This window comes from Capricornis sumatraensis, unplaced genomic scaffold (genome assembly GCF_032405125.1).
Source record: "Capricornis sumatraensis isolate serow.1 unplaced genomic scaffold, serow.2 scaffold50, whole genome shotgun sequence".
Taxonomy (NCBI): Eukaryota; Metazoa; Chordata; class Mammalia; order Artiodactyla; family Bovidae; genus Capricornis; species Capricornis sumatraensis.
In genome coordinates this window covers 32501-60000 of record NW_027184659.1, presented here as the reverse complement: position 1 = coordinate 60000, position 27500 = coordinate 32501, and the positions used below count along the sequence as shown (strand labels likewise).

At 60.0% G+C, this 27500-nt stretch overlaps 1 protein-coding gene across 1 annotated transcript in view; it reads left to right on the top strand.

Annotated features, from left to right (window-relative positions):
* The window catches only part of LOC138072471 (collagen alpha-1(III) chain-like), a 2386-nt gene extending 2321 nt beyond the window's left edge, over nucleotides 1-65 (top strand). The window contains exon 2 of the mRNA XM_068963519.1: nucleotides 1-65. This exon is cut by the window's left edge and continues 303 nt beyond it. Within this exon, the coding sequence (XP_068819620.1) occupies nucleotides 1-65 (65 nt within the window).
* The last annotated feature ends 27435 nt before the right edge of the window (nucleotides 66-27500 follow it).

The window sequence follows — 27500 nt, the reverse complement described above, 5'->3', positions numbered from 1 at the left end:
GCAAAGGAGACCGAAGATCAGGGCCAGAAGCCACACCCAACCCCTGCCTTCCTCACCCTCCCTGATGGGCAGCGAGGGGGGGAGAAGACAAGCGAGGGGCCCCGCGGACAGACCGAGAAGAGCAGACGCGTTCACTGGGAACGCCCGTCCCTCGTCTGGCACGGCTTAGGCTCGGCCCGGGAGAACACGACCACACCACATCGATCTGTTGAGCCAAGGTGGAGCGGGGGGGGAGGCACGGTGAGGACAGTCACCAGAGGGGCCCGCTTTAAGCCTCGCCGGCAACCTCCGCCCCCCCCACCTCGCCTCAGGCGAGAGCGGCCGACGACCCCCAAGAGGAGAACGCCTGACACGTGGCACGGAGCCCACAGGGCGGGGGTCGCCCCAGCCGCAACCAGGTGCCCACAGCGGGGGCGAGGGATGCACAGGGTAGAAGACCCACACGCCACCTCGCCCCGCCACCCTCGGGTCGCCCAGAGACCGGAGGTGGCACCAAGGGTCGGGTCAGCCAGACGACACCACACAGGAGCCGGCGCACAGGCCCAGGCGGGCGGCTCCAGCGGCAAGGGCCGAACCGGGCACCAGCTGGCGGCCCAGAAGCCCAGAGCCCCGCGTGCGTCCAGAGACCCACAGTCCTCGGTGGCAGACACCAAAGGAGACCGTGTCAGCACTTACCTGGTGGCAAAAAAGGCCTATTAAGGGCGACGAAATGACAGCAGCTGACAGCGGAGCACATCGACGACGCGCAGGGAGGGCCCCCGGAACCTTGTCCCGGCCACCTGTCCCCAACGCTGCCCCATAAACACCAGGCCCCGAGCTCTCTTGGGGGGGGGGGGGTCATCTGGTCGACCGGGAGGGGGGAGGGGGCGCGTGGTGGCCAAAGCGGGGGCGCGGGCACCAAGGGGGGGCGGGGGGGAAGCTGGCCGAGGACGCCCTCCCCGCCTCGTCCACGCGGGCAGGGGTACCGGTCCGTCCGAGTCTCCGAACGGGGATTTGGCTTCGATGTGCAAAAGGAAAACAGAAGACAGAACCGTCAGCGAGGCGCTTCCCACGAGACGAGCGGGCCCCGACCGTCCTAGACGGGGCACCCAGGACGGCCCGAGCCGGCCCCCACCTCCCGACTGGGATTCAGGGAGCCGGAGAGGGGGGAGCCAAAGTCGCGTCCGACGACCGAGACCCACGAGGGCACGCCGAAGGGTCGAGCGCGCCCTCCCCGGCCACCCGCGGAAGCAGGGTCCGGTCCATCCACGTCTCCGGACCCGTCAGGACTCTGACAAAGAAAAAGCATGTGTGCCGGGAGACGCCTCGGGCGACCGGACCCCACGGGGGGACCGCACACGCGCCTCCCCCGGTCAACCCTCGGGTTCCCCCACCTCCGGAGTGCCACGCGGAAAACACCTCGGGCAGAAAGGACCCGAGGGCCCGGACCCTGGCGCGCCCTCCGGCGACCTCCAAGCCACCGTCTGGGCCGGTCCCCACCTCCGGAGCGGGGCCGAGGGCGAAGCAAACGCTCCTGAGGGGCGAAGCAAACGCTCCTGAGGGGCGAAGCAAACGCTCCTGAGGGCGGCCCAGGAGGCGTCCGGACCGCCGAGCCCGAGTCCAGGCGCTCCGGGCAGGGAAGACCCTCTCCCCGCCCACCGCGGCGGCCCGGCCCAGGCAGGGTCCGGGCGGTCCGTCCCCGTGGCCGCAGGGGCACGGGGAGATGCTGGTCGACCCGGTCAGGCCGCCCCGCGAGCCGGCTCCGGGGCGCCGCGACGGTCACCCTCCTCAGAAACCTAGAGAACCAATCTCCGGCGACAGCGGGACTGTCCCTAGGCCTCGGCGCCACCGGGACTGTCGCCGCCAGCGTCGCCGGTGTCTGAGAGCTCTGCCTCGGGCCCAGAGGCTGAGTCACAATCCTCCTGAAAGGCCTCGCCGAAGCTCCAGAGGGGAGGGACAATATACAAGCGGCCGCCAGGTGGCTCCCGACAAGCGACTCGAACGTCCCGAGGACGGGTCGCTGTCGCCGGCCGCCGGGGACGCCACCGCGCCGGCCGCCCAGACGCCCGAGCTCGGCCCGGAGCCTCCGCCGCCGAGCGACGCGACGCGACGCGACCCCGGCCGCAGAGGAAGGGAGAGACGCTGGGAAGGATCTCCTCAGGAGGCTGCCACGAAGGAGACTCACTCCCCCACGCGACTCCGGGGTGCTGGGGGGGACATTCCACGGAGACGCCGGCGGGCGGTGGGGGCTCGGGGCGGGGTCGGCGGAGAGAGGGGCACCAGCGGCATCGCAGACTCCCCCGGCCCCCCTCCCCCGAAAGAGAGAGGGAGGGAGGGAGGGAGGGAGGGAGGGAGGGAGGGAGGGGCCGGCAAAGCGAAACCAGGCGAGCGCTGCTCGGAGAACAAAGCAGGACTTTGGAAAGCAGACACAGACACGCGAGCCCAGGAGCAAGAAAGGAAAAGGAGGAGACACACTCGGAACCCCCAACAAGAGAAGGCACCACTCAACCTGGGTGGAGACCGTGACAAAGTCCGAAGACAACACACCCAAGCACGCGCCGGTGGGTGGGGAAAGTGCACCTGAGGTCAGGAGAACATGGATTTCAAAGTCACTGAACTGGCCACAAACACCAGAACGGCAGGCGGGCGGGAGGGCGGGCGGGAGGTCTGGGGTGGCAGGGCTGCGGGGGTGGGGGTTGGGAGGGGCGGGGCGGGGGGGCCTGGGGTGCGGGGGCGGGGGGGGGGGCGGCTGAGGGGCGTGGAGGTGAGGAGGACCGGACCGAGTCGATAGGGATCCACTAAATAAACCCCGTGTTCCATGACCACAGCCAGTTACATGAATACATAACTTTTTGAAGCAGATCAGAAAGGAAATGAAACAGAACCACCAGGCAGGAAAGTCAAGTCATAGAACTGCTCCGGCTGCTTAAAAGTCAGAGAGAGGGAGAGGGAGAGGGGGAGGGGGAGGGGGAGGGGGAGGGGGAGGGGGAGGGGGAGGGGGAGGGGGAGGGGAGGGGGAGGGGGAGCGAGAACGCAGACACATGCGCATATACGCGTGTCCATATGTATACGCACGCGTATTCGCGTCTATATATACGCGCACACGTGGGTATAAACAAACACGTTCAAAGGGCATGCTCACATACACGCATGTGTCTGTGTGCGCACGTGTATGCCTAGGCGTTTCTACTGTGCGTGTATGCTTGCGTGTATATACGTAGACACAGGCATATAGACACAGACGTCCACGGAGATACACAGGCACGAATACACATGCTCATCTGTGCAGATACGTCGGTATCCATAGACACATACATATACGGGGAAAGCGCAAGCATATTGCAAAAGGGGCTTTTCTGTCCAAAACGGATCAAGGCGTCAGCAGACAACTCAGCCTCCAAAAGGGAAACGACCCCCGATGAGCGAAGTGGGCAGGCAGGGGGCCCGAGCAGACACCTTCCTCCCAAAGAAAGGGACAACAGACAGACACCCAGAAGCACAAGGTAGAAAACACATCAGCGGCAGGGCTGGGCTGGGCTGGGCTGGGGCTGCCGGGGGTGGGGGCGGGCTCGCGGAAGCACCCCGGGGCGTTTATCTGGACAAGGATCCTTCTCCTTCGGAGGGGAAAGGCCCAGGGGCTGGAATCGCAATCGCGACAGCAAGTTCGAACCACGAGAAGACAGCGGCTCCTGATCGATCGAACGCGTCTTTGCTGCCGCTGAGGAACATGTGGGCGGACTCAGAGAGATCACATCTCATCCCCTGGGGCCTCCCAGAGAGAGAAACCACATCCCTAGGGAAAAGAGTCCTGCGATTCCCTCGGAACACTCCACCAAAGAGTCCCCCTTCGACCCAACCCAGCCACTCCACGGAGTGCCCACGGAGGGGACAGAGAAGATACGGACGTGTGTATGTGTGGGATCGACCCCCATACCTAGGTAGACATCCGTACACACAGAAGGAGAGAGCTCTCTGTCTGTGTGCCTACGCCTGTATCTATTCACACACACACACACACACACACACACACACACACACACACACACACACACACACAGAGGAATGGGACTCAACCACCAGAAGGGAATGAAATCTCACAGTCTGCAGGAACTTGGAGAGACCTTTAGAGGGGATGATGCTCAAGGAAATACCTCAGAGCCGTCGTTTCCACGCAGTACCTACCAAACGATACACCGTGAACACAACAGAACCAAAGAGAAACAGGCTCCTAAGATACCACCACGGAGCACATGAGGGGTGGCCCGAGGAGGGAGCGGGGGACACGGTGGCGGGGGGTGGGGTGGGGGAGAGAACGAGTGAACGAGCGCCACCGGTGAGGGAGACAGATGAAGCGGTGCCACCTCCCACTTAGGAAATCCATGAGTCACGGGCACGTCACGACACCAGATGTCATCTGCCGTGACACCAGGTGGTGACGGACGGTCCCTCGCTAGACGTATCCTGGCGATCGCTGTGTCAGGCGCTACACTCGAAGCCATCGTCGGTACAGCTGAAAAGGAACGGGGGAACAGAACACGAAGAAAAAAAAAAAAGGAAAGGAAGCAGGACGGGAGGAAGGAAAGAAGGCGAAAGGAAACGTTGGCAGTCAGTCAGAGGTCCGTTTGAGAAGAGTGGGACCTGCGTGTGTGTGGAGGGGCGGGGAGTGGGGAGGCGGGGAGAGAAACTAGGGTGAGTAGGAGGACGGGGAGCAGGAGGAGGAGAAAGAAAAGGACCGATGGCCTCGAGGGGGAGGGGGAGATCAAGGATCCAAGGAGTGGACAGGACGGTCAGGTGAGTGCCATAGGGAAAGGAAACGAAGCCAACCCACGAACACCCTCCCCACGGTGGTTGCGTTCAGTCCAAGATCAAGATGTGGGTAGCACGGTGTCCTCCAGCGCACGGGGACGCACAGGCCTGCCTTGGCGTGGGAGTTCAGGATCAGCCTGAACGCTGAAGCCGTTCTGTTCATCCACGGCTGGCACGTACCATGGTCCCACGACATTCACACATCCTAGCAAACCATCGAAAGACTCTCACTCACTCGCCATGAAACACGTAGAGAACAGAAAAGGAGGGACCCGATGGTGGCTGGCTGGCTGGCTGGCTGGCTGGCTGGCTGGATGACCATGAGAGTCTGAGGATGGAACCCATGGACAGAAAAGCATCCGATTCCCTTGGGTCAAGAATCGGTCTCGCCTTCTGTGCCTGGTGTCCTTCCTACGTCTGGAGGATTCCCTCCCCCCCCCCCCCCACCCCGCTCCCAGCTCGAAGGTGCTCTCAAGGTCCCCGCCGGCACGCTCTCTTCGGAGCGCCCGTCTGAAGGGGAACGTTCTCTTCCACGTCCCCGCCCTGAGACCGCTTCAGCCTGGCCCGCCCCTCCACCCCCGCCTGCCTCTCTCCCTCCTGCTCCTCCTCCTCCTCCTCGGAACTCCTGAGCGCTCCTCGCCCCGGCCTCTCACCCCACACGGTGGCGGTGTTGGCCTAGGTGTGCTCAGGCGCCTCCTCCCCGCATCCCAGGGGACTGCCGCTGTCTCTCGACTGCGTCGTCCTGGGACCCTGTGTTTCCCGGCCTTTTCTGCGGGTGGGGGAGACCCGTCCGGGGGTGTGGGGGAGCCTGCATGCGGGGGGAAGGGTGGGGGCAGAGAGGAGGAGGAGGGGGAGGAGGAGGAGGAGGAGGAGGAGGAGGGACGACACGACTCCCCAGTGCCAGTGTGTGCCTGTGGCCCGGGAAACAGAGGACGCAGCGGGCTGGCTCCGAAAAGGGGATCGGTCCCGAGATCGGGCACGTTTGTTCTTTGCAGAGGCCCTGCAGGTCGAACAGGCAGGGGCAAGGATTGGGCTTCCCGCACGGAGAACTGTTCACCCATCGTGGAAACAGGCGTCTGTCACACCGGGGCTTCGGCTCTCGGTGCGATGTCCACGAGCCGTAGCCACTGAAACGTGCGCGCGCTGGAGCCGGCGCCGTGCAGAGGGCGATCTCATCCGGCTCCTCGTGTCCTTCCAGTGAGTAGGCCGGGATCTCGGGGAGAACAGAAATCCAGAGAGCTGCATGAACCTGACCGTCACGCTTTCAGAAGCCAAGGGAACCAGAAATGAGGTTCACTCGCGTGTGGGTCTGTCTCTCCACGGGACGAATCCTCTCTGTGAGCAGATGAGGGTTCCGGGGGCCCCGTGGAGCAGAGAGGATAGACCGTTCCCTCAGGCCCCCTGCTCCTCCCATGCACGCGCACGCTCCCCAACGGTCGGTCCTAGGAACAGCCTGCCCCAGAGGAGCGTGCTGGCCACCACCCACCTCCACGGAGACGGAGACGGCAGTGTCCGTCCGCGTCAGTCATCCTCGTCCAGAGTCCCCGGGCTGCATGCCCTCGCCTTCACGCCTGGCGCCGTCCGTTCTGTAGGTTTGTGTCGAACCTGCCCGGAGCCCTGTGCCATCGTCCCGGATCAGGGGTTCGGTGGAAAACACCCCGTCCCCCCGCCTCATCGGCAGGTGGATCCTTCACCACTGGGCCACCAGGCAGGGAAGTCCCTTCACAGCCTTCTAAAAGCATCTACCCTGAAACATTCCATGTCGTCCTCCAAAATCACTGGACCATCACGACTGAAATGAAGGAAACTATGTGAGTTCAAGAATGTCTTCACTCCTCAGTGCTTCTTGCTTTAGAACCACGAAGGCATCTCTCTCTCTCTCTCTCTCTCTCTCTCTCTCTCTCTCTCTCTCTCTCTCTCTCTCTCTCTCTCACACACACACACACACACACACACACACAGAGGGGGCTCATCGTCCAAAAGAAACCAACTGTTGTGTTTAATCCATCCCCTTTGTTGTGGCCGTTGTGCCATCGCTAGTCAAAGAAGCTGATCTCATGTGGAATCCGATGTCTTCTCTAGGACACTTCAAGAAGCAGCAAGAGTGCCGGTTTGTGAGAAACGAAGGTCAACCCGTCACGATGCGATCCCTTTTCCTGGCCTGATCGTTCAGAAACTCTCCCATCCCAAGCGGGGGACGTCAGGATATCCATCTTGAGTTTGGGACTGGGGCTTCCCCGGCGGCTCCGTAGGAAACCATCCCGTGCCCGCGCAGGAAACACGGGTTTCATCCCCGGCCCGGGAAGATCCCACGTGCTACAGAGCCACGAAGCCCATAGGCCTCGCCGATGGAATCTGTGCTCTCGATCCTGGCCGCTGCGAGCGCTGAGCCCACACCCGGCAGCCACTGAAGCCCACGTGCCCCAGAGCCCACGCTCCCCAAGAGGAACCACAGCCACGAGAAGCCCAGACACACAAGCGCAGAGCGGCCCCCTCCTCCACGGAGAGAGAACGGCTCGCACGGCAGTGAAGGCGCAGCACACCCCCACAGACATCAAAGACATCCCGTGATTCGAAAGCAAGACGGGCTCTGGGATGGGATGCCGTCGGCCAAGACCTCGTCCTATCCCTCGGGAAGCTCGCTGACTCTGAGGTAGAGGAGATCAAGAGACCGCCGCTCACCGTGCCATCGGAAGTGTGGGAAGCTCTCCCTACAGTGCTGAGAGCCCAGTGGAGACGTGACCCGTGGGGACCGTGAGCGTGCCTGTTCTCGTGAAGAAGTCCTTCCCAGTCCGGGCTCTGGAGATCGGCCTGCAGACAGTGGACGGCCATCCCTCTCGGCTCCCTGCAGGCCCACGGGTCCGGGCGTGCTGTGCCCCCAGCATCTGCTCGCATCTTCTGGGCCCGTCTCCCCCATGGTGCTCCACTCGCTTTGAATCCTTCTCCCCTCTCGTCTGACATGTTTTCTTTCCTGTTCGACTCTTTCCGGCTCCCCAGGCACCACTTCGCATCGTTCTTCTCTTCTCATCGCACTCGTCTCGTGGAAAGAATTCCACGTATCTCTGCCCTGTGCCCCAAGGAGTCTGTCATCGCTCCATTCATCTGGGGATGGACTGGCACGCAGGCAACCCCGGCCCACGAAAACCGTGGTTCCGTGTGGATGGAACGACTCGCCGACGACCGCAGGGGGCTTGTGGACGTGGACGGCTGGCACCGGGGAGTCGTCCTGCGGACACACCCTCGGGCACCATCGCGTTCGCGGGAGCGTTTGGGTTGCCGTCGTGGTCGCCGCCGTATTCCCTAAGACGTGTGCGGTCGCACTGGATTCCGACGGCGTCTATTGGAAAAGAATGGATCCTTCCCCGGATCCCCTCCGAAGGACTTCGAAAAGAGTCGTGGTCGAGACATGATCGATCTTTCCAACACTCTCACTTCTGGGTAGACATCTAAAGAAAAGAGACACAGAATCTAAATCTCAGAGAGACATCTGCACTCCCATGTCCACGGCAGCATCAGTCACACGGGTCAAGAGAGGGAAACAGCCCGAGTGTCCATCAAGGGAAGAAGAGGGAAAGAAGACACACGATCCAGATAGAGATCGATCGATAGGTAGACATAGATGTCCCACGGAGCCACAGGAACGAACACATTCTTATCTGGTGATAGCATGGATGTGACTTAGGGCGTGATGCCAAATGACTAAGTCAGGTAGAGAAAGAAAAAGACTTTCTCGTGCCACTTACATGCCATGGATGGCCATCAAAAAAAAAAGAAAGAAAGAAAGAAAGAAAACGATCATCACAGAGCGGCTGGGGGAGGGAGAAATGGGAAGATATTGCATTGATGTAAGGGGGAAAGAAAAAAAAAAAACCGACTTCACGGATAAGGTACATCTGTACTGTACACGTCACAACGAGCACGGTGATTCTAATGAACAGCATTATTATGATCGTATGATACTATTCGGAGAAGGCCATGGCACCCCTCTGCAGTCCTCTTGCCCGGAAAATCCCATGGACCGGAGGAGCCTGGTGGGCCGCAGTCCACGGGGTCGCTAACAGTCGGACACGACTGAGCGACTTCCCTTCCACTTTTCACTTTCACGCCTTGGAGAAGGACATGGCAACCCACTGCAGGGTTCTTGCCTGGAGAATCCCAGGGACGGGGGTGCCCGGTGGGCTACCGTCCGTGGGGTCGCACAGATTCGGACACGACTGAAGCGACGCAGCAGCAGCAGCAGCAGCAGCAGCAGCAGCATGATCATCTGAGAAAGTTGCCATGACAGTGGACATGAATCACTCTCCTCCCGTCCAATGGCAGAAGGAAATGGCCACCCACTCTAGGATTCTTGCCTGGAACTGTCCACGGATGGAGGAGCCTGGTAGGCTACAGTCCGTGGGGTCGCAAAGAGTCGAACACGACCGAGTGACTTCACTTTCTTTCACATCCAGTCATGATCTGTATGGGTTGTGAGAAAGCTATGAGCTACCGCTTGGGTGGTCATTATTCTTCTGCAACATACAGGTGCCTCTTGTCCCCATTCTGTACACATGAGAACGGAGGATGTCATATGTCCTTCACGGAGGAAATGATATTTCAATACACCTGGAAATTAAACACATAAAATCACCTAGTTGTCTTGTCTTTCCATGAAGAGTCAGTATCGGCTGCGCTAAAAAAAAAAAAAAAAAAAAACAGAAAAAAGAAAAGAAAGAAAGAAAGAAAAAGAAAGCTTTCTTTGGGGGTCTTCGATATGGCCATGCAGGGACACAGGTTTGAATAAAAACCGGGGGAACGTTCCCCAGGAAAGAGTCGGGGGCTTAGAAAGCTGAAGCTCCGTGAGGTTGTAAAGCGACCCGAGAGCAATGAGGATGGACTGTCACGCAAACAAGGGACCGTCTCTTCTTCCAGGGTCCATAGACGGTCACCAGTGAGGCAGGGAAAGGGGAGGGTGTGTGGGATAGGGGTCTTGAATGTCGGGAACACTGTTTCGAGGATCCGGAGGCCTCTGTTCCCCAGGAGGTGCTCCGAGTTTCCAGACTGAGACACAGACCTCTTCCTCCATGGCCCGCCCCTTCTCTATTTTGGGGCGCTCTCTTGGCGATGCTGACTCCACTTTGATTTTCCTGTCACATGTCATCCCCTTTTGCATTCAAAGATACCATTCCATCATGGAAACAAGAGACCTGGTTTATCTCTTTAGAGAGGATTCGAATGAGACAGGATCACTATCCGTGGCGTGGTTTCGGGCACGAACGACCCACACGGGGATCCATGCCACATCTCTCTTTGCCATAGAGAAAGGCTGTGTATGGCAAATGATGCCACGGGATCGGCGAGTTCCTCGGGCTCAGCACTCTCTCGACTTGGCTGCGGTTTTGGTTTTGTTCCCTTCCGTGTTTGCTCGCTTGCTGACCCGCACGTTCTCTCCGGATAGGGCAGCCCATCGAAGCGGAAACACAATCCAGTCTGTGTGGATCCTATTCACGCATCCGATGGGGAGATCAACGACCTCTACGTGGATCCATACACATGGCCGTGTTGGGTTCAGGAGGACCCTTTGGTGTTTTCTGGGTGCGCCCTTTGTTGTCCATGAGCTCACGTGCCTTTCGGGGACATGGCTGATGGAGACGGACACCAAGCAGCAGGGCAGCGAGCTGGCGTCTCGGCCTAGAGCGGTTTCCCAAATGACATCTCAGAACCAGGGCTGAGACAGCCATCCCTCCCCGGGCCCCCCTCGTCGCCGGGGAGGGGTGGGGTGGGGTGGGGGTGGGGGGTGTGAGGTTGGGGAGATGGGGGTGGGAGCCGGGTCCGGGTGCGCGCACGCACGCGCCTGTGTGTGTGAGTGGGGGGGGGGGGGGGGGGGCGGGGCGGGGAGGAGACGGGACTGGGCTCGGGGTTGGGGGTGCCCGAGGTGAGGGGACCGTCCCGGTCCCCCTGAGACGTGAAGGCAGGTTCTGTCCCGCTGAGAACTCCCTGCCTTCAGGGGCGCGCGAGGAGAGCAGGTTTCTCTCCAATCCATTTAGTAAACGGTTTTGAAACAGTTTCCAGACAAAAAGTATCACACAGTTATACACAACATGTCTACTTGTACTTGCCGGGGCCAGCGTGAGGAACTCCGCCCATGGCAAAGGTCACGAGGAAGGAGGCTTGGCACACGCAAAGGCGTGATCAGGCCTCCGGAAACCCCCCCGTTCCCGAGCATCTACCCCCAAAGCCAGAGTCTACCTAGAAAGGACGCGTCTCGTGGGTTGGTTAGGAATGACGTGGGTGAAGGGTTTTTCACGTGTCGGGCCAATCATGACGGCTCATCCCCGGCCCTGGGTGTGACGAGGGCGTCTCAGGTCAAACCTCTCTGCTGACAGACCGGCTCGCGTGACAGGGTCATCCGCACTCCCGCCACGACGCACACGAGTGTCGACGACCTCTCCACCGTAAACAGCACAGAGAGTCTGGGAGTCTTTGGAGAGTCTTCGTGAGCACAGGGCTTTCCTCACGGTGGTCGAGTCCACGATTGCCGCCAGGCCTCCATAGCCTTAGGCACCTGGGAATCTATGAATCCGTGTCGTTGGAATATAGAAAAGGACATAGAGTCGTTTGGAAGGGGAGCAATACTGGACTCTGTGAGTCCATGAATGTTCTCTTTTGGAATAGATTCCCTGTCCTTTGGGATCCAGCCCTGTGTCCTTGCTATGTAAACATGTCACTCGATCACTCTCTTAAGCCTAAAGAGACCTTCAGGGCACCATGGGGGAAAGGGATTTCATGTGTTGGGCTGATGGTTGCTGCTACATCTCCATGTTCCCTGCCCTTAGAGTGAATCTAACTAGCATAGAGGAGACATAAGGATTCACCTTTCAGAGGAATCATGTGACCTTTGGGTTCAACCCATTCCTTTCTTGATTGGAACTCACGACACCCTCACCCTACAGGCATGTACCTTTATCTGGAGGGTGGTGCCTGGTTTAAGAAAAAAACACCCTTGGAACACAGAAGTGTTTTGGGGATCAGAAAGAAAGGATCATCACATGTCAGCAGGCCTCACGGCCAGAAGATGATGTCATATCCCTGAGACCCCTTTTTTTTTTTTTTTTTTTTTCGTACATTTATGTGAAGCACCTGATTTTGAGAAAGGTCGGGACTCCTGGCCCCCACGTGACTCTGTAGTCATCCCTATATGTCACCAAAGGTAGAGAGGCAAACCCAACACGAAAGAAATCGGATCCGTCTCCGGAAAGACCGATACCCCCATGTCGCTTCTTTCTTGCTCCCCGTTTCTCTGGCTGAATTCCAAGTTATTCAGCCTCTTTTCCTCCACTCATTTTCCTACGACACTATCCGTTTCTAATCTCTCTATATCTCTGTCATTAAATAGGTGTTTATCCAAGGACGCCAACACCGTCCCCACCTTCGAATTCCCTGGATCCAACGGGGCTGGACCCGGGCAGGAGGCGGCGTGTGGTGGTGTGTCTGGGGCATGCGCAGGTGGTGCCGCGTGGGTGTATGTGTGTGTGGGGGGAGGGGTAATGTGTGTGGTGTGTGTATAGGTTCCACGTGAGGCCGAGTGTGTGTCGGGTGGGCACCATGGGTGTGTGCGTGTGGGATGCGCCTGTGGGTGTGGGCATGGCCGGAAGGGGGTGGGGCGTGCAGAGACAGTGGCCCAGAGACACAGCCAGGCAAAGGACAACGCAGTGTGTGTGTGTGTAGGGGGTAGGGGGGAGTGTGTGGTATGTGGCCTGTGCGAGCGGGGTGTGAACGGGCTGCGTGTGTGTGTGTATGTGTCTGGGGTCGGGATGTGTGTGTGCGCAGCGTGCAGGCGGGGTGTGTGTGCGGGTATGCGTGTGGCGTGTAGGGTGCCGCTGTGGGTGTGGGTGTGGGTGTGGCCTGTGGGTCTGAGGGGCGGTGGCGCAGAGACAGAGGCCCAGAGACACAGCTAGGCAAAGGACAACGCAGTGGGGGGGGAGGGGGGGGCTCGTGAGGCGGCTTGCAGGAGGGGTGGGGGGTGGGATGTGTGTTCGGGCATGTTGTGTGCGATCGTCGCGGGGTGTTTATGGGCGGGGGGGTGGGTGTGGCGTTGGAAGCGGGGCTGGGTGTGTGTGGCCTCAGCGTGTGGTGTGTGGGCAGAGCGAGAGAAGAGGAGAGGTGGAGCATCACAGCCAGGCCAAGGACAACGCAGTGTGTGTGTGTGTGTGTGTCTGGGTTCGGGATGTGCGTGTGTGCTGTGCGTACGCGGGGTGTGTGTGCGGGTATGCGTGTGGCGTGTAGGGTGCACCTGTGGTTGTGGGTGTCCCGGGGAGGGGCGGCGTGGCACAGAGACACAGCTAGGCAAAGGACGGTGCAGTGTGTCTGTGTGTGTGGGGGGGGGGGGTGGGTGCGGGAGAGGTGGGGGTGCGGGGTATGTGTTGGGGCATGGTGTGTGCGGGGGTGGGGGGTTTAATGGGCGGGCAGGTGTGTGTGGCGCTGGGGGCGGGGCGGGGTGTGTGTGTCTACGCATGTGGTGTGTGGGCAGAGACAGAGGAGAGGGGGAGAGTCACAGCCAGGCCAAGGACCACGCAGTGGAGGGGGGGGGAGGGGGGGCTGTGGGGGGAGGGGGGGCTGGGGCGGGAGGGGAGGAGTGTGCGGTGTGTGGCAATCGTGGGCGGGGTGCAAACGGGCTGGGTGTGCCTGTGTCTGGGGTCGGGATGTGTGTGTGCACTGTGTGCAGGCGGGGTGTGTGTGCAGGTATGCGTGCGGTGTGTGGTGCGCCTGCGGTTGTGGGTGTGGTGGAGGGTGGGTGGCGCAGAGACACAGCTAGGCAAAGGACAGTGCAGTGTGTGGGGGGGGCGGGGGGGCGGGAGAGGTGAGGGGGCGGGGTTCATAATCTGAAAGGTGAAAGGCACAGGGACGCACGGACGCACCCACCCACCCACGCACGCACGCACGCAGGCAGGCACCCAGCCACGCACCCACCCACCCACCTGCCCACGCACGCACGCGTCCACGCACCCACCCACGCACGTGCCCGTCCACACTGTTGTGTGACGAGCTGGGTGGATCTAAGCGTGTGATGACTCTGTCCATCGGGTGGAAATCGCAGATCTCAGTGAGGTTATGATGGGAGCAGGGGCTTTGACGCAGTGCGACGGAGAACACACTGATGATCGACTTCAAGGTCAATAGAGAGGGGTCTGAAACCTCCCAGAAGGAAATCACAGCACTTTATCATAAAGTTTGGTGTAGCTATTTGTTCTGGCATAGTCACCAAGTGTAAACGGTTCATTTCTGAATGTCATTTCTGTCCCGCTGAGTCCTCCCTGCCTTCAGGTGCGCCAGCGAGGGGTGCAGGTTTCTCTCCAATCCACGGCCATGCATCGTTTTCGCCCTGTTCAAAAAAAAAAAAAAAAAAAACCACAAAGACCAAAACGTATTTGTTTATCTTGGCCTGTTTTCCGGGCCGAGGCCAAAGACCTCTTCAAGCGTGTCCAAAGGATCTGACAGGATGGGAGGGAGGGTGCAGGTCAATCCACGGGTCAGGAGATCCACAGAAGCTGTCACAGCTGTGACTCGGGCCTTTTTCAGAAACAGGCCCATTTGGATGATTCCCTGGACAGGAGTCACCCCAGGAGTTTCCTTGAAGGGATCGAGTTGAGCTGCAGGAGTCGGGAGCGTGACCCCGCCGCCGCCAGAGGGCCTCCTCAGCCCGGCAGGCCGGCCTGCAGGCAGGCAGGCAGGGGCTATTGTCTGTGGGCCCCACCGCCACCCTCCCCCACCCTCCCCCTGCAGGGCCTCGTCCGATAGCTTCATTCAGATGCAGAAAGCTTTCCAGTCAAGTCAGAGCCTTTGACTTCGCCTCGAGCTTCTCTCCATTGAATGGTGATCCGCCCCACCCACCCCTCCTCCCATCGCCATCCCCATCCCCATCCCCCCATTCCATGTCTCCACCTCGAGACTGCCCCTTTCGGCACCGTGCGGAGGAAGGGGGCTGGGGGGTGGGGAGGGAGGCCGAGGGACACACTCGCCTCGTGTCAGGCCAAAGGAGTCTCCTCCTTTTCTGTCACCCAGGAAACCCCGCTCACGCGTGCGAGGATCACGGACGTGCGTCGAAGCAGCCATCGTCCCTTGACAGCTTCCCCTCCGTGGGAGGAGGTTTTCATTCCTGCCCGCCTCCAGTTCCGTTCCGTTCAGTCGCTCAGTCGTGTCCGACTCTTTGCGACCCCACGAATCGCAGCACGCCAGGCCTCCCTGTTCATCACCATCTCCCGGAGTTCACTCAGACTCACGGCCATCGAGTCCGTGATGCCATCCAGCCATCTCACCCTCTGTCGTCCCCTTCTCCTCCTGCGCCCAATCCCTCCCAGCATCAGAGTTTTTTTTCCAATGAGTCCACTCTTCTCGTGAGGTGGCCAGAGTCCTGGGGTTTCAGCTTTCGCATCATTCCTGCCAAAGAAATCCCAGGGCTGATCTCCTTCCGAATGGACCGGTTGGATCTCCTTGCAGTCCAAGGGACTCTCGAGAGTCTTCTCCAACACCACAGTTCAAAAGCATCCATTCTTCGGCGCTCAGCCTCCTTCACAGTCCAGCTCTCACATCCACACATGAGCAAGGAAAAACCATAGCCTTGACTAGACGGACCTTAGTCGGCAAAGTCACGTCACCGCTTTTGAAGATGCTATCTAGGTTGGTCACCACTTTTCTTCCAAGGAGTCAGCGTCTTTTAATGTCATGGCTACAGTCACCATCTGCAGTGATTCTGGAGCCCCCCAAAATAAAGTCTGACCCTGTTTCCACTGGTTCCCCATCTATGTCCCACGAAACGATGGGACCGGACGCCATGATCTTCGTTTTCTGAATGTTGAGCTTTAGGCCAACGTTTTCACTCTCCTCTTGCACTTTCCTCAAGAGGCTTTGTAGCTCCTCTTCCCTTTCTGCCATACGGGTGGTGTCATCTGCATATCTGAGGCCATCGATATTTCTCCCGGCCATCTTGAGTCCAGCTTGTGTTTCTTCCAGTCCAGCGTTTCTCATGATGTCCTCTGCATAGAAGTGAAAGAAGCAGGGTGACAATAGACAGCCTTGACGTCCTCCTTTCCCAATCTGGAACCCAGTCTGTCGCTTCCTGACCTGCCTACGGATTTCTCAAGAGGCAGGTCGGGCGGTCTGGTATTCCCATCTCTCTCAGCCTTCAGAGAGACAGAAAAGGAGGGAGGGGCAGAGCGTTCCTCTGGCGCCGGCCGGCTCTGTAGTCACTCGAATCCAAAACACTCCATCGGGCACGGAGGTTCACGTGCGGTGGGCTGGAGTGGGGTGGGGACGGCGGCCTACTCCGAACCCTAGCCGTTTTCCCTCCTCTGGAACCTGGAAAAGGAACCTAGGAAAAGCTGAGCTGCTGTCTGTGTGCGTGAGTGCGTGCACGTACACGTGTACGTGAGAGACGGCACGTTGTCCATGTGCGTGTGCGTGTGCATGGACGTGAGAGGAAAAGGGGAAAAAAAGGAAAGAAAGGAGGAGAAAAAAAAAAAAAAAAAAAACCAGAAGGAGGGAAGGACGAAATAGGTGAGTTAGTAGGGCCTCCGTGTCGTGGAAAGAGTTTCTGAGCACAGATCCTCCGTTCAGTGAATCAGCGATCGTATCTCCTCTACAGGAGGCCGTGATGTCGATGGACGGGTCCGGGAAAGCAGGCCTGGGGTGCAAGCGATCGGGTATTTTCTTTCCCCTCAGAGGCACTTGTAGGGAAACCAAGGAAACACACAGGTTCATCCCTGGAGCGGATTCGAGACACCAGTCGGCGGAGGGAGAGGCAGTCTAGGAGACTGATTTCTAGACGTCAGCGTCGGGTCCTGGAGCGGGTTGCCATGTCCTTCTCCAGGAGGCCTTCCTGGCCCAGGGATGGAACCCGGGTCTCCAGGAGTGTGTACCCGCGTTTCTCAGAAACACCCTCTGGGCCCCTAAGGAACCTGTGGCAATCACGAGCGCCAAGGAGATAAGAATCCTCCACTGAGAGTTTCCCAAGTCTGGAAGGACCAGATCGAGAGAAAAAGAGAAAGGATTCCCTTCTGCCGACAGGGGTGTTGTACGAAGGGACCAAGGGGATGGCCGTCTTTCCAAATTCACATGTTCAACATTGTGTCCTTTCGGTCCTCTGTGTTCTCTTTGTATCTGGAAAGCAACAGGTGGAACGGTATAGGTCCTTTCATTATTTGATTTTTCTTTCTGTCTTTTTCCCGCCCGCCCGCCCGCCCGCCCGCCCGTCCGTCCATCCCTCCATCTGTCTTCTCTCTGTCTCTGTCGCTTTTCACTCAGGTTAGGGAATTTAAAAAAACAAAAAAACAAAAACAAAGGAGGAATCTGTATCTCTGCAGGTCAGGAAGCTACAGTTAGAACTAGACACGGAAACCCAACAGGCTGGTTCCAAATAGGGAAAGGAGTCCATCAAGGCTGTCTATCGCCACCCTGCTTATGTAACCTACAGGCTGAGTACACATCATGAGAAACGCTGGGCTGGATGAAGCGCAAGCTGGAGTCAAGATTGCCGGGAGAAATATCAATCACCTCAGATACGCACATGACACCACCCTTATGGCAGAAATGAAGTATGGGCGGGTTGGGGGGGGGGGGGCGCGGGGAGGGGCGTTACAAAGTCATGGTCGTTTCAGGTGTTCAGATTCTTTTCCCTCAGAGGTTCATGCAAAGTCATACGTCTACTTTCCTGCGCTGGCATAGGATCCTGGTGCCCGTGGATTGTTCTGACGTCCAGTTTATGTGTACGCGTTCAACCCGACCTCCTAAGGGGACCGCCTGCTCCTCCCCGCCCCCAATCCTGTGTTCCTCAAGAAGTCAGGCGTCCACTGTAGCATCCTCTTCCTCAGTTCACCCAACGCCATGACAGAAGTCATTCCTCCAGCTTTCCCATCGGTTCTCTACACCTCGCCTGATGATGGCGGGGGACCGGAAGACTGACCGTTCTGAAGAATGACGCAAGAGCTCTGGGTGAAGGCTCCTACGACTCGCTCGGTGAAGTGGGTGGCGTGTCAATCCGTAGAGACCGTGGAAGGGATGCCCCAAGTGGCAAACACCATCGCTCTCAGTGGCGGTCCGTTTGCTTGTCTGCAGCGAGGGACGGAAGGGAGGCTTCCACCTTCCACAGAGAAAGCTATCCCTAGCGTCCCGAGCATGTTTGACCACCACCCCACCCCGCCGCCCCAGGTGACAGGCGTGACAGGTCAGACTGTAGCAATCGTCACGTCAAGGGTGTACGCACAACAGGCAGACTCATCTGAAAGGCACCCTGTCCTGTGAAGGTGGAGGGAGGGGAGGGAGGGGCAGAGGGATGGCGAGGAAGGGAAAGAGAAAGAGAGGGACAGGAACGCACACGGTGGGGGCGGAGGGGGTGGGGGGAGGCGGTCGGGGGCCAGCGTGAGGAACTCCGCCCATGGCAAAGGTCACGAGGAAGGAGGCTTGGCACACGCAAAGGCGTGATCAGGCCTCAGGAACCCCACCCCCCCCGTTCCCGAGCATCTACCCCCAAAGCCAGAGTCTACCTAGAAAGGACGCGTCTCGTGGGTTGGTTAGGAATGACGTGGGTGAAGGGTTTTTCACGTGTCGGGCCAATCATGACGGCTCATCCCCGGCCCTGGGTGTGACGAGGGCGTCTCAGGTCAAACCTCTCTGCTGACAGACCGGCTCGCGTGACAGGGTCATCCGCACTCCCGCCACGACGCACACGAGTGTCGACGACCTCTCCACCGTAAACAGCACAGAGAGTCTGGGAGTCTTTGGAGAGTCTTCGTGAGCACAGGGCTTTTCTCACGGTGGTCGAGTCCACGATTGCCGCCAGGCCTCCATAGCCTTAGGCACCTGGGAATCTATGAATCCGTGTCGTTGGAATATAGAAAAGGACATAGAGTCGTTTGGAAGGGGAGCAATACTGGACTCTGTGAGTCCATGAATGTTCTCTTTTGGAATAGATTCCCTGTCCTTTGGGATCCAGCCCTGTGTCCTTGCTATGTAAACATGTCACTCGATCACTCTCTTAAGCCTAAAGAGACCTTCAGGGCACCATGGGGGAAAGGGATTTCATGTGTTGGGCTGATGGTTGCTGCTACATCTCCATGTTCCCTGCCCTTAGAGTGAATCTAACTAGCATAGAGGAGACATAAGGATTCACCTTTCAGAGGAATCATGTGACCTTTGGGTTCAACCCATTCCTTTCTTGATTGGAACTCACGACACCCTCACCCTACAGGCATGTACCTTTATCTGGAGGGTGGTGCCTGGTTTAAGAAAAAAACACCCTTGGAACACAGAAGTGTTTTGGGGATCAGAAAGAAAGGATCATCACATGTCAGCAGGCCTCACGGCCAGAAGATGATGTCATATCCCTGAGACCCCTTTTTTTTTTTTTTTTTTTTTCGTACATTTATGTGAAGCACCTGATTTTGAGAAAGGTCGGGACTCCTGGCCCCCACGTGACTCTGTAGTCATCCCTATATGTCACCAAAGGGAGAGAGGCAAACCCAACACGAAAGAAATCGGATCCGTCTCCGGAAAGACCGATACCCCCATGTCGCTTCTTTCTTGCTCCCCGTTTCTCTGGCTGAATTCCAAGTTATTCAGCCTCTTTTCCTCCACTCATTTTCCTACGACACTATCCGTTTCTAATCTCTCTATATCTCTGTCATTAAATACGTATTTATCCAAGGACGCCAATGCCGTCCCCACCTTCGAATTCCCTGGATCCAACGGGGCTGGACCCGGGCAGGAGGCGGCGTGTGGTGGTGTGTCTGGGGCATGCGCAGGTGGTGCCGCGTGGGTGTATGTGTGTGTGGGGGGAGGGGTAATGTGTGTGGTGTGTGTATAGGTTCCACGTGAGGCCGAGTGTGTGTCGGGTGGGCACCATGGGTGTGTGCCTGTGGGATGCGCCTGTGGGTGTGGGCGTGGCCGGAAGGGGGTGGGGCGTGCAGAGACAGTGGCCCAGAGACACAGCCAGGCAAAGGACAACGCAGTGTGTGTGTGTGTAGGGGGTAGGGGGGAGTGTGTGGTGTGTGGCCTGTGCGAGCGGGGTGCGAACGGGCTGTATGTGTGTGTGTGTGTGTGTGTGTGTGTGTGTGTGTGTGTGTGTGTGTGTGTGTCTGGGGTCGGGATGTGTGTGTGTGCACTGTGTGCAGGCGCGGTGTATGTGCGGGTATGCGTGTGGTGTGTAGGGTGCGCCTATGGTTGTGGGTGTGGTGGAGGGTGGGTAGCGCAGAGACACAGCTAGGCAAAGGACAAGGCAGTGTGTGTGGGGGGGCGTGGGGAGCGGGAGAGGTGGGGGAGGCGGGGTATGTGTGGGGGCGCGTGGTGTGTGTGGGGGTGGGGGTTTTGTGGGCGGGGGTGGGGGTGTGCGTATGGCTACGCACGTGGTGTGTGGGCAGAGCCAGAGGAGGGGGAGACAGCGACAGCCAGGCCAAGGACAATGCAGTGTGTGTGTGTGTATGGGGGAGCGGGGGGAGTGTGTGGTGTGTGGTGTGCGGTGTGTGGCGTGTGCGGGCCGGGTGCCTAAGGGCTGGGGGTATGTGTGTGTGTCTGTGCGCGTGTGCGTGTGGCGGGGTGGTGGGGGGGGGGGGTGGGGGTGGTCCGGGATGCGTGTGTGCACGCGCTGGGTGCAGGCGGGGTGTGTGTGCGGATATGCGTGCGGTGTGTAGGGTGTTCCTGCGGGTGGTGCGGGCAGAGACAGAGGCAGAGAGTCGCAGCCAGGCAAAGGACGACGCAGTGGGTGTGTGGTATGGGCATGGTGTGGGGGGTGGGGTGGGGTGGGGTCTGCGTGTGGTGTGTGTGGTGGGCGGGCAGAGACAGATCCAGTCAGGCAGAGGATCACGTGCACGGATGGATATCCCGCATCATCTGCTTGTGTTTTCTGAGCTCACTCAGCACCTCCGCCATCAAGACCACTCCCACGAAATGTGAGTCTGCCCCCACCAGCCAGCACTTGTCTTTGGCCAGGCAGACAGGGGAGTGTTCCGAGTTTGGGGGGGGGGGGGGGGGGAGGAGGGGCGGGGTTGGCGACTCGCTGTCACCAGGCCAGCTTGGGTCCTCGCGTTCTGCCCCTGAACCTGACTGGAGCAAGTGGATCCGTGTGATCTGTCGTGGCTCTGTTTGAAATCCTTGGCGGGAGAAGGAAGATTTCCCCCCACGCCAGGGGAGACAAGCCCCCAGAAAGTCACCTCCCCGGGGTTCCAATAGCTGTTCTCCAAATCGATGAAGTTTCCCAAAGGAGATGTCCCGTCCCAAGCAGAAAAGCCCCAATGGCTCCCCATGGACCTCTGGCCCAAGGTGCCGCTCCCACACAGCCTCCTTCCACAGCCCCAGGGCATTCAAGAGTTCGCCGGCCCGGCCCGCTCCATCCGTGGTCCCCCCGCAGGGCCATCTGAAAAAGCGACCGACAGGCAGGTGGCGCCCGACAGCCAACCCACTGTCCAGAGAGCCGGCCTCGGCATAGAAGCTCCGAGGGAGACCGGCAGGGACTCGTTGCCAGACGGGGGGGCCCATCCTAGGGCGCAGTTTCTCCGCTCAGTCACCGACGTGGACAGGAAAGCGGGACACGCCAACACTTCTCGGGAACGTCTCTGGGCGAGGTACGACGGACGCACGGACGGACAGACGGAGGGGGTGGGGGGGGGGTGGGGGAGGGGGAGGGGGAGCATTCTTGACCGCACGCCCGCACCCACCGACGCACGCACGCAGGCACGCACGCAGGCACGCAGGCACGCAGGCACGCAGGCACGCAAGCACGCAAGCACGCACCGACCGACCGACGCCGGGGTCCAGCCCTGGTGGATCCAGGGTGATTCGAGGGTGGGGATGGAATCGGCGTCCTAGGAAAAAAGTTAATTCATTATAGATATACAGAGAGAGATTACAAACGGATCGTGTCGTAGGAAATATTAGTGGCGAAAAAGAGGCGGAATCACTTGGTTTACGTGGAATCGCATCCATGCTGCAGATGCGAATTCAGCCAGAAAAACGGGGAGCAAGAGAGAAACGACAGAGGGGAATCCGTCTTTCCAGAAACTGATCCCATTTCTTTGATTTTTAGGCTTGCTTCTAACCTTTTGTTACACATAGGGATGAATCCAGAGTCACGCGGGGGTCAGCAATCCTGACCTTTCTCAAAATCAGGTGCTTTCCCTCCAAGGAAGGTCTTAGGGGTTTTCCATCATCTTCTGGCCACGAGGCCTGCTGACATTTTATGATCCTTTGTTCTGATCCCCAAAACACTCACGTTTTCCAAGGGGTTTTTTTGTGAAACCAGGCACCACCCTCCGGATAAAGTTGCATTCCTAAAGGGTGAGGGTGTCGTGAGTCCCGATCAAGAAAGGCACTGATGTCACTCAAGGCTCACATGATTCATCTGAAAGGTTCATACTTATTTCTCCCAAGAGACACAGCTAGGCAAAGGACAAGGCAGTGTGTGTGTGGGTGGGGGGGGTGCGAGAGAGGTGGGGGGCGGGGTATGTGTGGGGCCTCGGTGTGTGCGGGGGTTGGGGTGTTTATGGGCAGGCGGTGTGTGTGGCGTTGGCGGCGGGAGGGGTGCGTGTGTCTACGCATTAGGTGTGTGGGCAGAGACAGAGGAGATGGGGAGAGTCACAGCCGGGCCAAGGACAATGCAGTGTGTGTGTGTGAGGGCGGAGGCGGGGGAGGGGAGGAGTGTGCGGTGTGTGGTGTGTGCGGGCGGGGTGCGAACCGGCTGGGTGAGTGTGTGTCTGGGATCGGGATGTGTGTGTGCACTGTGTGCAGGCGGGGTGTGTGTGCGGATCTGCGTGTGGTAGGTGGGGTGCCCCTGTGGGTGTGGGTGTGGGTGTCGGTGTGGCCGGTGTGTGTGGGGGGGGAGGTGGCGCAGAGACAGAGGCCCAGTGACACAGCTAGGCAAAGGACAAGGCAGTGTGTGTGGGCGGGGGGGGGAAGGGGGCGTGCGGGAGGGGTGGGGGAGTGGGATGTGTACAGGGGCGTGGTGTGTGCAGTCGTCGCGGGGAGTTTATGGACGGGGCGGGGGGTGTGTGTAATTGTGGCGTTGGGGGCGGGGCTGGGTGCGTGTGGCCTCAGCATGTGGTGTGTGGGCAGAGACGGAGGCGAGGCGGAGAGTCACAGCCGGGCCAGGACTAGGTAGTTGGGGGGGTGGGGGGGGGATTGGGGGAGTTTGTGGTGTGTGGCGTGTGCCAGCGGGCTGGGTGTGGGTGTGTCTGGGTTCGGAATGTGTGTGTGCACGGTGTGCAGGCGGGGGGTGTGTGTGCGGGTATGCGTGTGGTGTGTAGGGTGCCGCTGTGGGTGTGGGTGTGGCCTGTGGGTGCAAGGGGTGGTGGCGCAGAGACAGAGGACCAGAGACACTGCTAGGCAAAGGACAAGGCAGTGTGTGTGTGTGTGTGTGTATGGGGGAGCGGGGGGAGTGTGTGGTGTGCGGTGTGTGGCGTGTGCGGGCCGGGTGCCTACGGGCTGGGGGTATGTGTGCGTGTGTGTGTGCGCGTGTGCGTGTGGCGGGGTGGGGAGGGGGGGGGGGGGTGGTCCGGGATGCGTGTGTGCACGCGCTGGGTGCAGGCGGGGTGTGTGTGCGGATATGCGTGCGGTGTGTAGGGTGTTCCTGCGGGTGGTGCGGGCAGAGACAGAGGCAGAGAGTCGCAGCCAGGCAAAGGACGACGCAGTGGGTGTGTGGTATGGGCATGGTGTGGGGGGTGGGGTGGGGTGGGGTCTGCGTGTGGTGTGTGTGGTGGGCGGGCAGAGACAGATCCAGTCAGGCAGAGGATCACGTGCACGGATGGATATCCCGCATCATCTGCTTGTGTTTTCTGAGCTCACTCAGCACCTCCGCCATCAAGACCACTCCCACGAAATGTGAGTCTGCCCCCACCAGCCAGCACTTGTCTTTGGCCAGGCAGACAGGGGAGTGTTCCGAGTTTGGGGGGGGGGGGGAGGGGGGGCGGGGTTGGCGACTCGCTGTCACCAGGCCAGCTTGGGTCCTCGCGTTCTGCCCCTGAACCTGACTGGAGCAAGTGGATCCGTGTGATCTGTCGTGGCTCTGTTTGAAATCCTTGGCGGGAGAAGGAAGATTTCCCCCCACGCCAGGGGAGACAAGCCCTCAGAAAGTCACCTCCCCGGGGTTCCAATAGCTGTTCTCCAAATCGATGAAGTTTCCCAAAGGAGATGTCCCGTCCCAAGCAGAAAAGCCCCAGTGGCTCCCCATGGACCTCTGGCCCAAGGTGCCGCTCCCACACAGCCTCCTTCCACAGCCCCAGGGCATTCAAGAGTTCGCCGGCCCGGCCCGCTCCATCCGTGGTCCCCCCGCAGGGCCATCTGAAAAAGCGACCGACAGGCAGGTGGCGCCCGACAGCCAACCCACTGTCCAGAGAGCCGGCCTCGGCATAGAAGCTCCGAGGGAGACCGGCAGGGACTCGTTGCCAGACGGGGGGGCCCATCCTAGGGCGCAGTTTCTCCGCTCAGTCACCGACGTGGACAGGAAAGCGGGACACGCCAACACTTCTCGGGAACGTCTCTGGGCGAGGTACGACGGACGCACGGACGGACAGACGGAGGGGGTGGAGGGGGTGGGGGGGTGGGGGAGGGGGAAGGGGAGCCTTCTTGACCGCACGCCCGCACCCACCGACGCACGCACGCAGGCACGCACGCAGGCACGCAGGCACGCAGGCACGCACCGACCGACCGACGCCGGGGTCCAGCCCTGGTGGATCCAGGGTGATTCGAGGGTGGGGATGGAATCGGCGTCCTAGGAAAAAAGTTAATTCATTATAGATATACAGAGAGAGATTACAAACGGATCGTGTCGTAGGAAATATTAGTGGCGAAAAAGAGGCGGAATCACTTGGTTTACGAGGAATCGCATCCATGCTGCAGATGCGAATTCAGCCAGAAAAACGGGGAGCAAGAGAGAAACGACAGAGGGGAATCCGTCTTTCCAGAAACTGATCCCATTTCTTTGATTTTTAGGCTTGCTTCTAACCTTTTGTTACACATAGGGATGAATCCAGTGTCACGCGGGGGTCAGCAATCCTGACCTTTCTCAAAATCAGCTGCTTTCCCTCCAAGGAAGGTCTTAAGGGTTTTCCATCATCTTCTGGCCACGAGGCCTGCTGACATTTTATGATCCTTTGTTCTGATCCCCAAAGCACTCACGTTTTCCAAGGGGTTTTTTTGTGAAACCAGGCACCACCCTCCGGATAAAGTTGCATTCCTAAAGGGTGAGGGTGTCGTGAGTCCCGATCAAGAAAGGCACTGATGTCACTCAAGGTTCACAGGATTCATCTGAAAGGTTCATACTTATTTCTCCCCAGAGACACTGCTAGGCAAAGGACAAGGCAGTGTGTGAGTGCGGGGTAGGGTGGGGTGGGGTGGGGGGGTGGCGAGGGGGAGTGCGGGAGAGGTGGGGGAGCGGGATGTGTGCGCGGGCGTGTCGTGTGCCGTCGTCTCGGGGTGTTTATGGGCGGGGGGGGGGGTGTGTGGCGTTGGAAGCGGGGCTGGGTGCGTGTGGCCTCAGCGTGTGGTGTGTGGGCAGAGCGAGAGAAGAGGAGAGGTGGAGCATCACAGCCAGGCCAAGGACAACGCAGTGTGTGTGTGTATGGTTGAGGGGGGGGTAGTGTGTGGTGTGTGGCGTGTGCGGGCGGGGTGCGAACGGGCTGGGCGTGTGTGTGCCAGTATGCGTGCGGTGCGTAGGGTGCGCCTGTGGTTGTGGTGGAGGGGGTCGGCGCAGAGACACAGCTAGGCAAAGGACAAGGCAGTGTGTGGGTGGGGGGGGGGGTGCGAGAGAGGTGGGGGGCGGGGTATGTGTGGGGCCTCGGTGTGTGCGGGGCAGGCGGTGTGTGTGGCGTTGGCGGCGGGAGGGGTGTGTGTGTGCACTGTGTGCAGGCGGGGTGTGTGTGCGGATCTGCGTGTGGTGGGTGGGGTGCCCCTGTGGGTGTGGGTGTGGGTGTCGGTGTGGCCGGTGTGTGTTTGGGGGGAGGTGGCGCAGAGACAGAGGCCCAGTGACACAGCTAGGCAAAGGACAAGGCAGTGTGTGTGTGGGGCGGGGGGGGGGGGGGGGGGGAAGGGGGCTTGCGGGAGGGGTGGGGGAGTGGGATGTGTACAGGGGCGTGGTGTGTGCGCTCGTCGCGTGGAATTTATGGGGAGGGGGTGTGTGTGTGTAATTGTGGCGTTGGGGGCGGGGCTGGGTGCGTGTGGCCTCAGCATGTGGTGTGTGGGCAGAGACAGAGGCGAGGCGGAGAGTCACAGCCGGGCCAAGGACTAGGTAGTTGGGGGGGCGGGGGGGGGGGGGGAATTGGGGGAGTTTGTGGTGTGTGGCGTCTGCCGGCGGGCTGGGTGTGGGTGTGCCTGGGTACGGGATGTGTGGGTGCGCGGTGTGCAGGCCGAGTGTGTGCGCGGGTATGCGTGTGGTGTGTAGGGTGCCGCTGTGGGTGTGGGTGTGGGTGTGGGTGTGGCCTGTGGGTGCGAGGGGTGGTGGCGCAGAGACAGAGGACAAGAGACACTGCTAGGCAAAGGACAAGGCAGTGTGTGTGTGGGTGGGGGGGTGCGAGAGAGGTGGGGGGCGGGGTATGTGTGGGGCCTCGGTGTGTGCGGGGGTTGGGGTGTTTATGGGCAGGCGGTGTGTGTGGCGTTGGCGGCGGGAGGGGTGCGTGTGTCTACGCATTAGGTGTGTGGGCAGAGACAGAGGAGATGGGGAGAGTCACAGCCGGGCCAAGGACAATGCAGTGTGTGTGTGTGAGGGCGGAGGCGGGGGAGGGGTGGAGTGTGCGGTGTGTGGTGTGTGCGGGCGGGGTGCGAACCGGCTGGGTGAGTGTGTGTCTGGGATCGGGATGTGTGTGTGCACTGTGTGCAGGCGGGGTGTGTGTGTGTGGATCTGCGTGTGGTAGGTGGGGTGCCCCTGTGGGTGTGGGTGTGGGTGTCGGTGTGGCCGGTGTGTGTGTGTGTGGGGGGGGAGGTGGCGCAGAGACAGAGGCCCAGTGACACAGCTAGGCAAAGGACAAGGCAGTGTGTGTGGGGGGGGGAGGGGGAAGGGGGCGTGCGGGAGGGGTGGGGGAGTGGGATGTGTACAGGGGCGTGGTGTGTGCAGTCGTCGCGGGGAATTTATGGGCGGGGCGGGTGGGTGTGTGTAATTGTGGCGTTGGGGGCGGGGCTGGGTGCGTGTGGCCTCAGCATGTGGTGTGTGGGCAGAGACAGAGGCGAGGCGGAGAGTCACAGCCGGGCCAAGGACTAGGTAGTTGGGGGGGCCGGGGGGAATTGGGGGAGTTTGTGGTGTGTGGTGTGTGGCGTGTGCCGGCGGGCTGGGTGTGGGTGTGTCTGGGTACGGGATGTGTGGGTGTACGGTGTGCAGGCGGGGTGTGTGTGCGGGTATGCGTGTGGTGTGTAGGGTGCCGCTGTGGGTGTGGGTGTGGGTGTGGCCTGTGGGTGCGAGGGGTGGTGGCGCAGAGACAGAGGACCAGAGACACTGCTAGGCAAAGGACAAGGCCGTGTGTGGGGTGGGGGGGGGGTGGCGAGGGGTCGTGCGGGAGGGGTGGGGGGCGGGATGTGTGCACGGGCCTGTTGTGTTCCCTCGTCTCGGGGTGTTTATGGGCGGGGGGTGGGTGTGGCGGAGGCGGGGCTGGGTGCGTGTGGCCTCCCTCAGCATGTGGTGTGTGGGCAGAGACAGAGGCGAGGCGGAGAGTCACAGTCCGGCCAAGGACAACGTTGTTGGGGGGGGGGGGGAGTGTGTGGTGTGTGGT